Here is a 13,533-nt window from a genome sequence, read left to right as displayed (position 1 = left end):
GTATAGTTCAAGTAGCTGTAACAAAAAGAACACTCATGTTCCTATGGAACTTTTAATCCATCCACTGGTTTCCACTTTCTACCTCTTACTACGGCCGTTTTCATCTGTCTGCCGGGAGTGTTTCCCTGCCCAGATCTTTGCTCCTTGTCATTTGGGTATTAGATTAAACGTCAGCACATCAGTGTCTTCCTTAGCGAATTTTACCAAATGGTTAAATAAGACCACTCCAACACGGACTCCTTGAGAGCACAGGGGAAGAGGGAACGGCCCCGCTGCTTCTGTGAGGTGACATCACTCTGGTACCAACACTGGCAGGGACATGACAGAGAAAAAATTACAGACCAGCATCCCTCGTGAATATACACAGAGAACACAAATCCTAAATGAAACATTGGTAAATAAAATCCAGCAATACAGAAAAAGGATAAGAGAACAATTATTCAACATTATTAGTTAGATCCTCTTTAATGTTTTTCAAAGGACGTAAACTAAAAGTTGAAGTTCCTTTGTTGCTATTGACGATTCAGGTGGTGCTGCTTTGACTGTGATTCCACGTGGAGCTTGGTCGTCAGGGTCCAGCGTTCACAGGTCATAGATGTTTCATTATGTCATTAGGATTTAATTCTTTATCAAGCCTGGAGGTGTACTTTACATAAGAAAGTAAAAGTATTTTATGTTACTTAAAGTGTATTTTGATTCCAAAGTTTTCATTTTCAGCTGTGGTATTTTTAGTAACAGGCATGTCCCTTGTCTTGCAGATCAAGATATTTTGGAAACTATATTAATAGACAGCTATATCTTCCCAAGTACCACAATAGTAAGTAGACAACTTTTAGAATTAGCTTGTCTCACGATTGTTGTTTTTGGAAACTATTAAAAAGCCTTCCATTTTTAAAGAATAACTAGTTTGCTTAATACCAAGCCTCTTCAAAATGTAGATTCTTTCCTACTTGTAATACTTTTTTTTTTTTTTTTTTTTTTTGAGACAGAGTCTTGCTTTGTTGCCCAGGCTAGAGTGAGTGCCGTGGCGTCGGCCTAGCTCACAGCAACCTCAAACTCCTGGACTTACACGATCCTACTGCCTCAGCCTCCCGAGTAGCTGGGAGTACAGGCATGTGCCACCATGCCCGGCTAATTTTTTGTATATATATATATTTTAGTTGGCCAGATAATTTCTTTCTATTTGTAGTAGAGTGGGGATCTCACTCTTGCTCAGGCTGGTCTCGAACTCCTGACCTCACGCGATCCACCCGCCTCGGCCTCCCAGAGTGCCAGGATGACAGGCGTGAGCCACCACACCCGGTCTATTTGTAATACTTCTAACACCTTTCACTTTGATGAACATACCAAAAATTGTCTTTTTTGAAAAGTTTATTATTTAATAGATTTTTTTCCTATTTTGAAGATCTTCCCTATCTCCAAATCCAATCAGAGTATGTGAAAATAATCATATTCCTGTTCTGTTATGAAAAATAATAAAATGGAAAATACTGCTAGTAGCCATTGTTTATATACTTTGCTTTATGTGTTTCCCCTTGGTAGCCAGACCATTTGAGCAGTCTTGTTATTGTGATGCTGTATGATTTCCAAGATAGAAAATTTCAAATTCGTGACCTTTCTGATAATGAAGAGTCCATATCAGAAGTTCAAGAAGTAGAAAATCTTCTTAACAGGTAATTGTAAAAGTGAAAATGATGTTTTATATGGCATCAATATTAGTATTGTTATTGGTAAAATTGTATATAGTATAATATGTAGATAAGTGTTAAAATTTATAGAGAAAAAATATAAAAGTTCATAAATTTCTTTAGTTCCCTTATAAACAGTCTTGAACAGGTTAAATATTTTGTTTAAAGTCAAGTTATTTTTCAAAGCTTGAATTGCAAGATCCAATGTATAAGCATGTGGGATATCATTAAAAATTCCTCATAATTTTTAGCACATACATCAAACTTTTTTTGAAACGGCTATTGTTTGTTTACTTAGGTTTTTTTTACAGAGCTGTAAATAAATCTAACATGTATCAAGTGAGAAAATCCCAACAGTAGACAAGAGTTCACTATTTTGCCAAAGAGAGGAAAAAAGTCTACTTAAGAACAAACTGACATGTTTTAAACTTGTTTTCTTTTTATCCTAAATATCAGTAGAAGCCTACCGTGAGGATAACTCCTACCTCAAAGGGTGATTGGGAGAAGTAATTAAACTAATGCATCTGAAATGCTCAGCCTAGAACCAGATATGTAGTAGATGGTCAATAAATGTTAAATGTCTCTGTTTGCTCTGGTTTGAATGTGTCCCCAGAATTCATGTGTCGGAAACTTAATCCTCAATGTGACGGTGCTGGGAAGTGAGGCCCAGTGAGGGGTGTTAGGATGTGAGGGCTGTGACCCTCATGGGTACACGCATGGTGTTCCGGAAGGGGATCCTGGCGTGGGTTGCTCTCTTGTGCTCTCGCCCGTCTGCCGTCTGGATGTCGCCGTGGAGCACAGAGGCCCTCGCCAGATGCCGGCACCTTTGTCTTAGACTTCCAGGCCTCCAGAACTGAGAAAATAAATACCTGTTCTTTAGGAATTACGCGGTCTCAGGTATTCTGTTGTAGCAGCACAAGATGCATAAGGCCCTTTTGGTTATAGCTTTTGTTACCATGTTCTTGAACTTTAGTAGGAAACACAGCATAGCAACAATAACAGTCTTGTTAGGAAGATTTTTGTCTAGTGAATAGTCTGAAACAGTTGTTACTAAGATGTTTGATTTTATATTTTGATGAGAAATTCAAGCATTTTCATTTAAATTATTTAAGGCTAAGGCCAGAGGACTCAGGTAATAGAGTAATAATAATAACTTACGTTTATTGAGCACTTGATATGTATTAATCACTGTTCTCAGAAGCTCTTTATGTAGTAAGTATATGAGTTGGTTACCGTTTTCAACCTGTAACTTCACACATGGGAAAATGGAGGAACGGACAAGTTAAAGCAACCTGCCTAAAGCCGCAGAGCTAGGAAGGGGAGCAGCCAGAACTTACACTCGGGTAAGGCTGACTCCAGAGCCCAGGCTTTAACCATTTACATGCTGCCGCTCCTCGCACGTAGGCTCGTGAGGCTTGGCTGAGGTGCTCTGGGAGACTGAAGATAGGACACGGGCACATTGCATGTTAGTCACAGCCATGAGAAATGACGGAGTGGAGAAGAGCAAAAGCGATCAGGGATGCGTGCTCTGTGTTAGATAGGTAAGGATCTTGCCTCTGTTTACCATTTGGGTTTTGGGGGACTCACCCTCCCGCTGTACCAGTATCGGGCAACCTGCCTCCCAGATGGGCTTTCAGGATAGGTGCAGGATAGGTCAGAGAAAACTTGGTTGAGCAAGCCTGTGGGACAGGCTCTGAGCTTCAGCTTTCCTGTGCTGCTGTTTCTGTTTGACATATTCAGGACTTAGGGGACTTTCACGTCTCAGCTTGGTCTCTAAGGGGCTGCTGAGAGCTGAGGTTAAGCTGAGTCGGCCAGGAAGCCCCCAGGGCTCTGACCAGGTAAGAAAGGTCAGACTGGGGGTCATCAGCAGTATGCTTCAGCTGAGGATGCCAGCCAGGCGGGTGTCGGGAGGAGGACACACACGGGGCACGGCTCCGGTCAGAGGAGCCACAGACGCTGCTGTCCAAGCATTCCTGGTGCCCCAGTTGTCCCCGTTCCCCATAGTGCACACGGTGCTGCCTCTTGCCTTGAGACGTAGACGGTTACACCGGGTCAGTGCAATGGTTTTCCTCTTTCCCAAACCAGGAGAAGTTCATTGCAAATCTTATTCCTAAATTACTCCATCACATTATACTCAAGTAATAATATACTCAGTTCATAATATGCCATAGGAGAAGTGCCTGTATTTTGCGCCTGACTGAATTACAGACAGTAGTAAAGCAGTGCTGAGGAAATACATGTACAAACATAAAGCCACAGGATTTTAGTCAAGAGTCTCAGCTTTCGAGTAACAGAGGCATCTTCAATTAGCTTGAATAAAAATGGAAAATAAAGATACTGGGATGTCGCACACAACTCAAGGACTCGGGGAGAGAATGAAATCGGGAACTGGAAGGATGGTAGGCCTTTCTGTCTTGGTGCTTCTTTACCTCTTTTAATCTTTTTCTCTTTTTGCCTCATTCGTTTTTTTTGGGGGGCGGGGGGCGGCAGAGTCTCACTCTGTTGGTTGGGCTAGAGCGCCGTGGTGTCAGCCTAGCTCACAGCAACCTCAGACTCCTGGGCTCAAGCAATCCCCCTGCCTCAGCCTCTCAGGTGACTGGCACTACAGGCATGCACCACCATGCCAGGCTACTTTTTTAGTTTTGTGTAGAGACAGGGTCTCACTATGTTGCCCAGGCTGGTCTCGAACTCCTGTCCTGAAGTGATCCACCCACCTTGGCCTCCCAAAGTGCGAGGATTACAGGTGTGAGCCACCATGCCTGACCTATCATTTTTGACATATGCAAGGTCTTTAAGAACCCATTCCTTGTATAAATTCAAATTGTCTTCCTTTTTTTTTTTTTTTTTTTTTTTTTTTGACAGAGTCTCGCTCTGTTGCCCAGGCTAGAGTGCCGTGGTGTCAGCCTAGCTCACAGCAACCTCAAACTCCTGGGCTCAAGCAATCCTCCTGCCTCGGCCTCCTGAGCAGCTGGGACTACAGGCATGCACCACCATGCCCGGCTAATTTTTTTCTATATTTATTTTTAGCTGTCCAGATCATTTCTTTCTATTTTTAGTAGAGACAGGGGTCTCGCTCTTGCTCAGGCTGGTCTCGAACTCCTGACCTTGAGTGATCCTCCCACCTCGGCCTCCCAGAGTGCTAGGATTATAGGCGTGATAGGCGTGAGCCACTGTGCCTGGCCTCAATTTATATTTAAAGAGAACCACATTTCTTTTATTTTTTATTTTTTTATTTTATTTCAGCTTATTATAGGGGTACAAAAGTTCAGGTTATATATATTGCCCATGTACGGCCCATCACCCCGAGTCAGCTTCAAGCGTGTCCATTCCCCAGACAGTGCGCATCACACTCATCATGTAGGTATGCCTCCATCCCCTGCCCCCAGGCCCCACCTCAGTCTGATACCCAATTGGTGTCATTCCCAAATGTGCACTTAGGTGATGATCAGGGAAACCAATTTGCTGGTGAGTACATGTGGTGCTTGTTTTTCCATTCTTGGGATACTTAATAGAATGGGTTCTAACTCTCTCTAGGAGAACAAAAGGGATTCTATATCACCATTATTTCTTACGGCTGAGTAATACTCCATGGTATACATATACTACAATTTACTAATCCATTCATGAACTGATGGGCATTTGGGTTGTTTCCACATCTTTGCAATTGTGAATTGTGCTGCTGTAAACATTCAGGTACAGGTGTCTTTGTCATAGAATGGCTTTTGTTCCTTTGGGTAGATGCCCAATAATGGGATTGCTGGATCGAGTGGTAGGTCTACTTGGATCTGTTTAAGGTATCTCCATAATGCTTTCCACAGGGGTTGCACTAGTTTGCAGTCCCACCAGCAGTGTATGAGTGTTCCTGTGTCTCCACATCCACGCCAACATGTGTTGTTTTGGGACATTTTGATAAAGGCCATTCTCACTGGAGTTAAGTGATATCTCATTGTGGTTTTGATTTGCATTTCCCTGATGGTTAGGGATGTTGAGCATTTTTTTCATATGTTTGTTAGCCATTCTTATATCTTCTCTTGAAAAATTTTTATTCATGTCATTTGCCCACTTTTTGATAGGGTTGTTTGATTTTTTTCTTGCTGATTTTCCTGAGTTCTAAATAGATTCTAGTTATCAGTCCTTTATCTGATGTGTAGTGTGCGAAAATTTTTTCCCATTCTGTAGGTTGTCTGTTTATTCTCGTGACTGTTTCTTTGGCTGTGCAGAAGCTTTTTAATTTAATCAGGTCTCATTCATTTATTTTTTTTTGTTGCTGTGATTGCCTTAGGGGTCTTCATAAATTCTTTGCCTAGGCTAATGTCTGTAAGAGTCTTTACTACATTTTCTTCTAGAATTCTAATCGTTTCACACCTAAGGTTTAAGTCTTATCCACCGTGATTTGATTTTTGTGAGAGGTGAAAGCTGTGGGTCCTGTTTCAGTCTTCTACATGTGGCTATCCAATTTTCCCAGCACCATTTATTTCTGATGTGTTAGGCATTAGTAATGGCACTCAGAAACTTGAGTCTAACACCTAAATCAAGAAATAGTTAAATATTTCTGGATACTTTAAAGCCAAAAAGAAGTAAAACCCATTTCATGAAAAAATAACTGGGGAAAATGGAGTAATAGTTAAGATTCCTTTGTGCAACTGACGGATTAGACAAGAGAATTTATTGCAAGATCTGTGGTGGAAGAATGGAGCATGAGGCTGTGGGAAGGGCAGCGATGCATTAACAGCTGTGCTTCTGCCACCTGCAGCCTGTGACGAGTGTCATCAGGACCGTGCAGCTCTGGCTTCTGCTTCTCCGTGTGCCCTGGCTGCATTCTGTCATCATTCTGTGTTCCCAGGATGGGAAACTTGGCAGCCAGCAACTCGGGAGTTACGTCTGGTCGTACCAAACACTAGAACTGGCTGGATCCTGTTGCTACATTAAAAAACAAAAGTGCTTGGTTCTGGCTTGGGCCAAGTATATACCGTTGACCAGTCAACCGTGGCCAAGGAGACAGTCAGGGACACCTCCCAAGAAAGTGGTATACGTGGAGGGTGGGGAGGAACGTTTTTCAGAAGAAGGGGAGATTCTATTCCCAGAAAGGAAGGTATGCTTAGAAGACAAACCAGTATGTTTCTACTATAAATGAAAGCATTGAGAATAACATTTTTTGACATAACTTATAGATGCAAAGTTTTTCTGTTTGTTTTTGTTTTTGTTTTTTTTTTTCCTTTAGCTAAGAGGTTTTTTGTTTGTTTGTTTGTTTTTGAGACAGAGTCTCGCTCTGTTGCCCGGGCTAGAGTGAGTGCCGTGGCGTCAGCCTAGCTCACAGCAAGCTCCAACTCCTGGGCTCAGTCGATCCTCCTGCCTCAGCCTCCCGGGTAGCTGGGACGACAGGCACGCGCCACCATGCCCGGCTTACAGGTGTAAAGTTTCTTGCAGCACACTGTATTAGGTGTAGTTTGATATTACATATGATGCTAGTTGATCTGATTGGAGGCCCAGGCTGTTGTCTCCCTTTAAAGAGAGCGTGTGCTCTGCTGCTGGCAGGCGGCACGGCCTGAGCACTGACCGCGGGTGGCCTGGGCTGATGAGCGATGGGAAGGACCGAAGCTGGGCTTCCGCCACCGCGAGGGCCAGTAGTTCCTTTGGACCCGATTCCTGGGGTTGAGTCTTTTGGGGACCCACTACAAAGCCAGGGGACTTTATCTAAGCTCCCCTCCCGTAAACTTTGCATGCCCCGTTTCCACCGTTCCGCCTGGCCCGAGAGTCTGCCGCGAGCGCTGCGGTCCCTGCGCTTCCCGGGCGCGCGGTCGGCAGGTGCTCGGGCAGGTGCTCGGGGCAGGTGCTCGGGGCAGGTGCTCGGGCAGGTGCTCGGGCAGGTGCTCGGGCAGGTGCTCGGGACAGGTGCTCGGGACAGGTGCTGGGACAGGTGCTCGGGGCAGGTGCTCGGGGCAGGTGCTCGGGCAGGTGCTCGGGCAGGTGCTCGGGACAGGTGCTGGGACAGGTGCTGGGACAGGTGCTCGGCAGGTGCTCGACAGGTGCTCGCGCCTGCAGCCCCGACCTGGGCCGCCGGACGGCGCCTCCCGCTGGCCTCCTGGCTCGGCTGGAAAGTGACCCCTGGGAAACTCGGGCTCCCGCAGCAGGGCCCTCCCTTGTGCCACCACCGCGCCCTGCCGGTCCTCCTCGTTCCCACTTGGCACATGTCAAAGTAATTCCTAAGCTTTGTGCTGTTAGGAACGGTGTCTTCCTTGCTTTGCCCCTTTGTTTTTGGAACCAAAAACAGTGCCTGGCACAGAGTAAGCATGCAGATACCTGTTCATTGACTTAACTGATATTTCTTAAGTGGGCATCTGTTTCCTGCAGGAAAAAATCCAACATCCTGCAGGTGGTATATAAGATTTTTTGTGATTGGAGCTCTGGTTCTCTCTCAGTAAATATTCTTTACTGTTTTGTAACCTCCATGTCTTTACAAAACACTTTTTTTTTTTTTTTTTTTTTTTTTGACAGAGTCTCACTCTGTTGCCCAGGCTAGAGTGAGTGCCGTGGCTTCAGCCTAGCTCACAGCAACCTCAAACTCCTGGGCTCAAGCGATCCTCGTGCCTCAGCCTCCCGAGTAGCTGGGACTACAGGCATGCACCACATGCCCGGCTAATTTTTTGTATATATATATTTTAGTTGTCCATATAATTTCTTTCTATTTTTAGTAGAGACGGGGTCTCACTCTTGCTCAGGCTGGTCTCGAACTCCTGACCTCGAGCGATCCACCCGCCTCGGCCTCCCAAAGTGCTAGGATTACAGGCGTGAGCCACCGCGCCCGGCCAAAAACATTTTTTTTTAGAGACAGGATATCACTATGTTGCCCAGGCTGGTCTGAAACTCCTGGGCTCCAGTGATCCTCCTGCCCCAGCCTCCTGAGTAGCTGGGACGACAGGCGTGCGCCACTGCACCTGGCCGCAGCTCCGTATCTGTGTGGTGCTAAATACTCTGTGTGTCTTTTCTCTCTGTGGGCTGAAAAACTCCTGTTGCCTGTATGTCTCGTCTTCTCTTGTGATCTGGAAAATTCTTGCTTCTCTTTTAATAGCTTAAGCTTCTCTTCCTAGAAGTCGCTTTGGGCTGTATTTTTTTTTTTTTAATTTCAGAATATTATGGGGGTATAAATGTTTTGCTTACATAAATTGCTTTTGTAATGTTTGAGTCAAAGTTGTAAGTGTGCCCGTCACCCAGACAGTGAGCATTGCGCCCATTAGGTGAATTTACCCCTCCCCTCCTCCCCCCCCACCTGCTTGATTTCGATGAATGTTATTTCCATATGTGCACATAAGTATTGATCAATTAGTTCCAATTTAATGGTGAGTACATGTGGTGTTTGTTTTTCCTTTCTGGTGGTACTTAGAAGAATGGTCTACAGTTCCATCCATGTTAATACAAGAGGTATTAGTTCACCATGGGCTGGTTCTGATCTATTTCTTCTGATACATTTACTTTCTTCTTTATCTCTGTGTATCTTATAGCATTCATCGTATTGTGCTATAATTGTTTGTTTATATGTCTGTTTTACCACCAAGTTATAAATTACTTAAGCGTAGAAGTTATCTTTTTGATCTTTATAGTCCCAGGTCTGATCTCAGTACTTAGTTAATAGTTGTGAAAGAATAAACACATTAATTATTATCGTTTCATGTCTAGCTTGACTTTTAAATAAATTTTCATAAGTATACGAAACAACTCTATAAATAAGATATTAATTGCTAAAGTAATGACTAATTCCTAGGGCTTAGAGAAGTTAAATAATTTGCTTAAAGTCGCATAGCTACTGTCAATGGAAACAAAGCCAAACTCTGTAAAATAATTTTGAAGAGATTTATTTTGAGCCAAATTTGAGGACCATGACCCGGAGCCACGCCCAAGAGGCCTTGAGCTGGTGGACTCACTGTGGCTGGTTACAGTTTGGTGTGATACATTTCAGGGAGACGGGTTACAGGTAAAGTCATAAATTAATATGTGGGACTGATACATTGGTTTGGCCCGAAAAGGTGGGCCATCTCGAAGCGGGGGTGTTGTAGGTTATAGGTGGGTTTAAAGACTTTTTGGCTTGGAATTGGTTAAAGACATGAAGGTTTGTCTAAAGGCTTGGGATGTTTTAACACAGTTGTTGTTTATTAGAGATAAGTCACGGGACATAGATTTGTTGTGCAAGTTGAGGGCCTGTAGGTTTGTCTTGCACACTCTTAGGCCTGTTAATGGGTTACAGAGATGTCCCCAAGAAGGGAGGGGGGCATGATGAGGCCTGTCTGACCTCCTCCTCCTGGCAGGCAATTTAGTTTTAGGATATTCCTTTGGCCACGAGGGGGTCCATTCAGTCAGCCGGTGGGGGGCGGGGTGAGCCTTAAAATTTTATTTTAGTTCACAGTTCCCCCCTTTGGGCCAAGATACGTTAGAGACAGTATCTGTGGCCAAACTTTCATTTTGTCCCATCCTTTGCCAGGGTGGTGTGGCTACCTGCCCTGGGTCCATCCAGTCCCTCGGGGGGACCCTCGTGGCTGAGAGGACTGAAGAGCCGACGGGCTTACAGCCAGTTAAATATTTTGGGCCAAACAGGGCTGGCGGTAGACAGGCGCTTATCAATGCTTTAAAACCTTCTAGGTGACGTGAGAGTAAAATCTAAAATGCCAAAGGCAAGGCTATAAAACTAATTTACATATAAGTGTGGAGCTATTACATTTTTGGGCTTCGTGGTAGACTTTTAGCAAATGTAAGTAGCATTAATATTTAAGGTAAGGGAATTTAGAGACTTACTGTGTCACAATATTTTAGTCTCTTTAGTAATTTATATTAAGGTGGCTGATGAATTACTCATTTTTTGTATAAATGTATAACTGAGAAAAATTATATTCACGAAGTTTTAAGTCTATAGGAAATAAAGTATTTTAGTTAGTATTTTTTTAGGCTTTTGTGTGTCCCTCCTTGATGTGGGAGGGTCTAAACTAATTTTATGTCTCAGAATGAGTCCTTATAATTTCTTATGTCCCCCTCTTCCGTGGTACTCCCTGGGCCTAGAGGGAGGATATTTGAACAGGGCTTTGGCAGATTTTATGGTTTTAAGGTCCCAGAGATCAGGGAAATTTGTTATTTATTTAAAATTTGTCAGGACTCTGGGCCGGGGGTGGTGACTTATGCCTGTAATCCTAGCTCTCTGGGAGGCCGAGGCGGGCGGATCATTTGAGCTCAGGAGTTCGAGACCAGCCTGAGCAAGAGCGAGACCCTGTCTCTACTAAAAAATAAAAAAATAAAATAAATAAAGAAATTAGCTGCACAACTAAAAAAATATACATAGAAAAAATTAGCCGGGCATGGTGGCGCATGCCTGTAGTCCCAGCTACTCGGGAGGCTGAGGCAGGAGGATCGATTGAGCCCAGGAGTTTGAGGTTGCTGTGAGCGAGGCTGACGCCACGGCACTCTAGCCCGGGCAACAGAGTGAGACTCTGTCTCTAAGTAAGTAAATTAATTAATTAATTCATTAATTCGTCAGGACTCTGAAAAATAAAAGAATTAGTAATGTTTAAATAAAGAGTCTCTTTGTGAAAATTAGTTTTGGTCTCAGGAGGTTGAGTTAGTTATACTCATGGTCATATCAGTTTTTTAATTAAAATTAAAGTCCTGGAAGTTTGTTTTGTTTTAGTCCATTGGTATATAATTTTTAAAGATAGTAGAAATCAGTATTTAAGTGGATTTGCCAGTCCTTTCTATGACTTTACCGGAAGAAGTCAACTTTGGACTTAGAAAGAACCACTTTTTGAGATGAATTAAAGTAAAATAACAATTTTCTGAAGATGATAGAACTTGGACTAGTCATGGTTAGAGACAATTGATAAATCAAATTGGTTATTTTTGTGGCATATAGTAATTTATATAACCATAATTATTACTGATAATATATATTAAGACATGTCAATATCTTACAGTATTGGAATATATATTAATAACATAGCCCAAAGAAAGTTAAACGTCATTTTATATATGACAATGTTTCCTGTATGGTTTTGACATATTAAATAAATCTAATCTCTGTCTTAGACTTTTAATGGCCCTAATATATAAAAAGTTAGTTTAAGGTCAAAAGGCTGGATTTAGAATTTTAGTTTTGGAAAGGTTGTCAAATATTAAAGGCTTAAAACATTTGTTTATATATAATCACAAACCACTATAAAATAAGGGTCATTTATTTAATCAAGAGATAGTCATCAAAAGATTTTAAAGATGATAGTTATATGGGTATAAATTTTAACCCTTTTAAAGTTTAGTTTTTTCATTAGTCAAAACCTAATCGAGTATAGGGATTATCTGATAAAGCATAAAATCTTTGTTTTTTTTTTTTCAGTTAATTACCAAAATGAAAGAAAAACCTTTTGTAGTGTTATTTCTTTAAACTAAACAGGAAATATGTTATAGAATTAAAATGAGTATGTTATGTCATTTTATTAAGAGTAAATTATTAATAGATCTCTTTGTTTTAGTCAAAATTTTTGAATAAATTTTTTTTATAAACTTTATTCCAATCTGCACCTACCATACGCTTATCTATAAAACATGTCTAAAAATTTTGTTTTGTGCTAATATTTTCTTTTTTTAAATAGTTACTTTAGGACAAAAAAATTTTATGTAAGATCCTTTTTTTATTTTTTTTGCTTTAACCTTTTAAAGAAATATTTTTATGTTTATTGTCTTTTTATATCTTTTTCTCAAGTAGAACTGTTTTTATTTTTTTAATTTATTTTGATTTAACCTTAAACCTCTGAATTAGACAGTTATATATATTTTAATAAGAACATATTTTGTTTTTTTCATAATTTTTTTATTAAAAATATCTTAATTTTTGGTATATCTTACATATAATTATATGTATTGAATAGAATTCTTATTTTTAGTAACTAAATTTTAGTGAAAGCTAAAAAGGAGGAAGTTATGAATTGTATATCATAAGACACTTGCCATGAAGTAAGATTGTAGGTTACTATAAAATTATAGCCAAACTGATAAGGCAAATATTTTTTTTTAAATGTAGAAATCTTATTTTTTGAGAGAGGAGACTGTTTCTCAAACAAGTATAAGACCCAATAGACAGACTGAAGTACAAGTTAATAAGGAGGCTGACTCTTTTTTTTTTTTTCCGTTCCTTTTTGTAGTTTATTAAAAGGTAAATAAAAATTTTTTTATTTCTATTAATGTCATTTGAAAATCTAGTTTAAAAGAGAAACCAAATTTTATATTAGTGTAATGATAAAGTTAATTTTAATAAAATTTTATAAATAAATTTAATTTTTACTTGACTGTAAGTTAAGACTTTTATAAATTTTTTCTTTAATTTTTATATCTATTTAATTTTTAATGACCATTTATATGTTGAATTTTAAAGTAGCTTTAAAAATCAATAAATTAGACAAAATTATAAAAATTTTTGTATAGAATTATTTTCCTTTTATCTAGAAGTTTTAATTACATATATAGATGATGTCAATTTTTAGAAAAACCTAGAAAGTTAAAGTAACTTTGAACTGTTAGTCAATTTTATTAGTATTTTTAAATAGAAAGATAACAAGGTACAAGTTTAAACTTATGTTTAAGAACTAAGGTTGTAGTATTTTACCTTATAAATGATTCAAATATTTTATGACTATCTTTTTTAACTTACCATAATGACTTCAAGATTTTAAATTATATGAAAATTTCATTTGTAGTATTTATTTACCGACTTATCTTTTTTTTTTTTTGAGACAGAGTCTCACTCTGTTGCCCGGGCTAGAGTGAGTGCCGTGGCGTCAGTCTAGCTCACAGCAACCTCAAACTCCTGGGCTTAAGC

General features: G+C 40.5%; 1 protein-coding gene across 1 annotated transcript in view; it reads left to right on the top strand.

The window, feature by feature from the left end:
* NSUN7 (NOP2/Sun RNA methyltransferase family member 7) overlaps positions 1 to 13,533 on the top strand; it is a 50,153-nt gene that overhangs the window by 6,693 nt on the left and 29,927 nt on the right. The window contains exons 2-3 of the mRNA XM_069464838.1: positions 759 to 817; positions 1,543 to 1,673. Of these exons, the coding sequence (XP_069320939.1) occupies positions 759 to 817; positions 1,543 to 1,673 (190 nt within the window). The remainder of the gene's footprint in view (positions 1 to 758; positions 818 to 1,542; positions 1,674 to 13,533) is intronic.

Source organism: Eulemur rufifrons, unplaced genomic scaffold (genome assembly GCF_041146395.1).
Source record: "Eulemur rufifrons isolate Redbay unplaced genomic scaffold, OSU_ERuf_1 scaffold_125, whole genome shotgun sequence".
NCBI lineage: Eukaryota > Metazoa > Chordata > Mammalia > Primates > Lemuridae > Eulemur > Eulemur rufifrons.
Note: the sequence above shows the minus strand (reverse complement) of the source record. Positions and strands in the feature narration are given on the sequence as shown.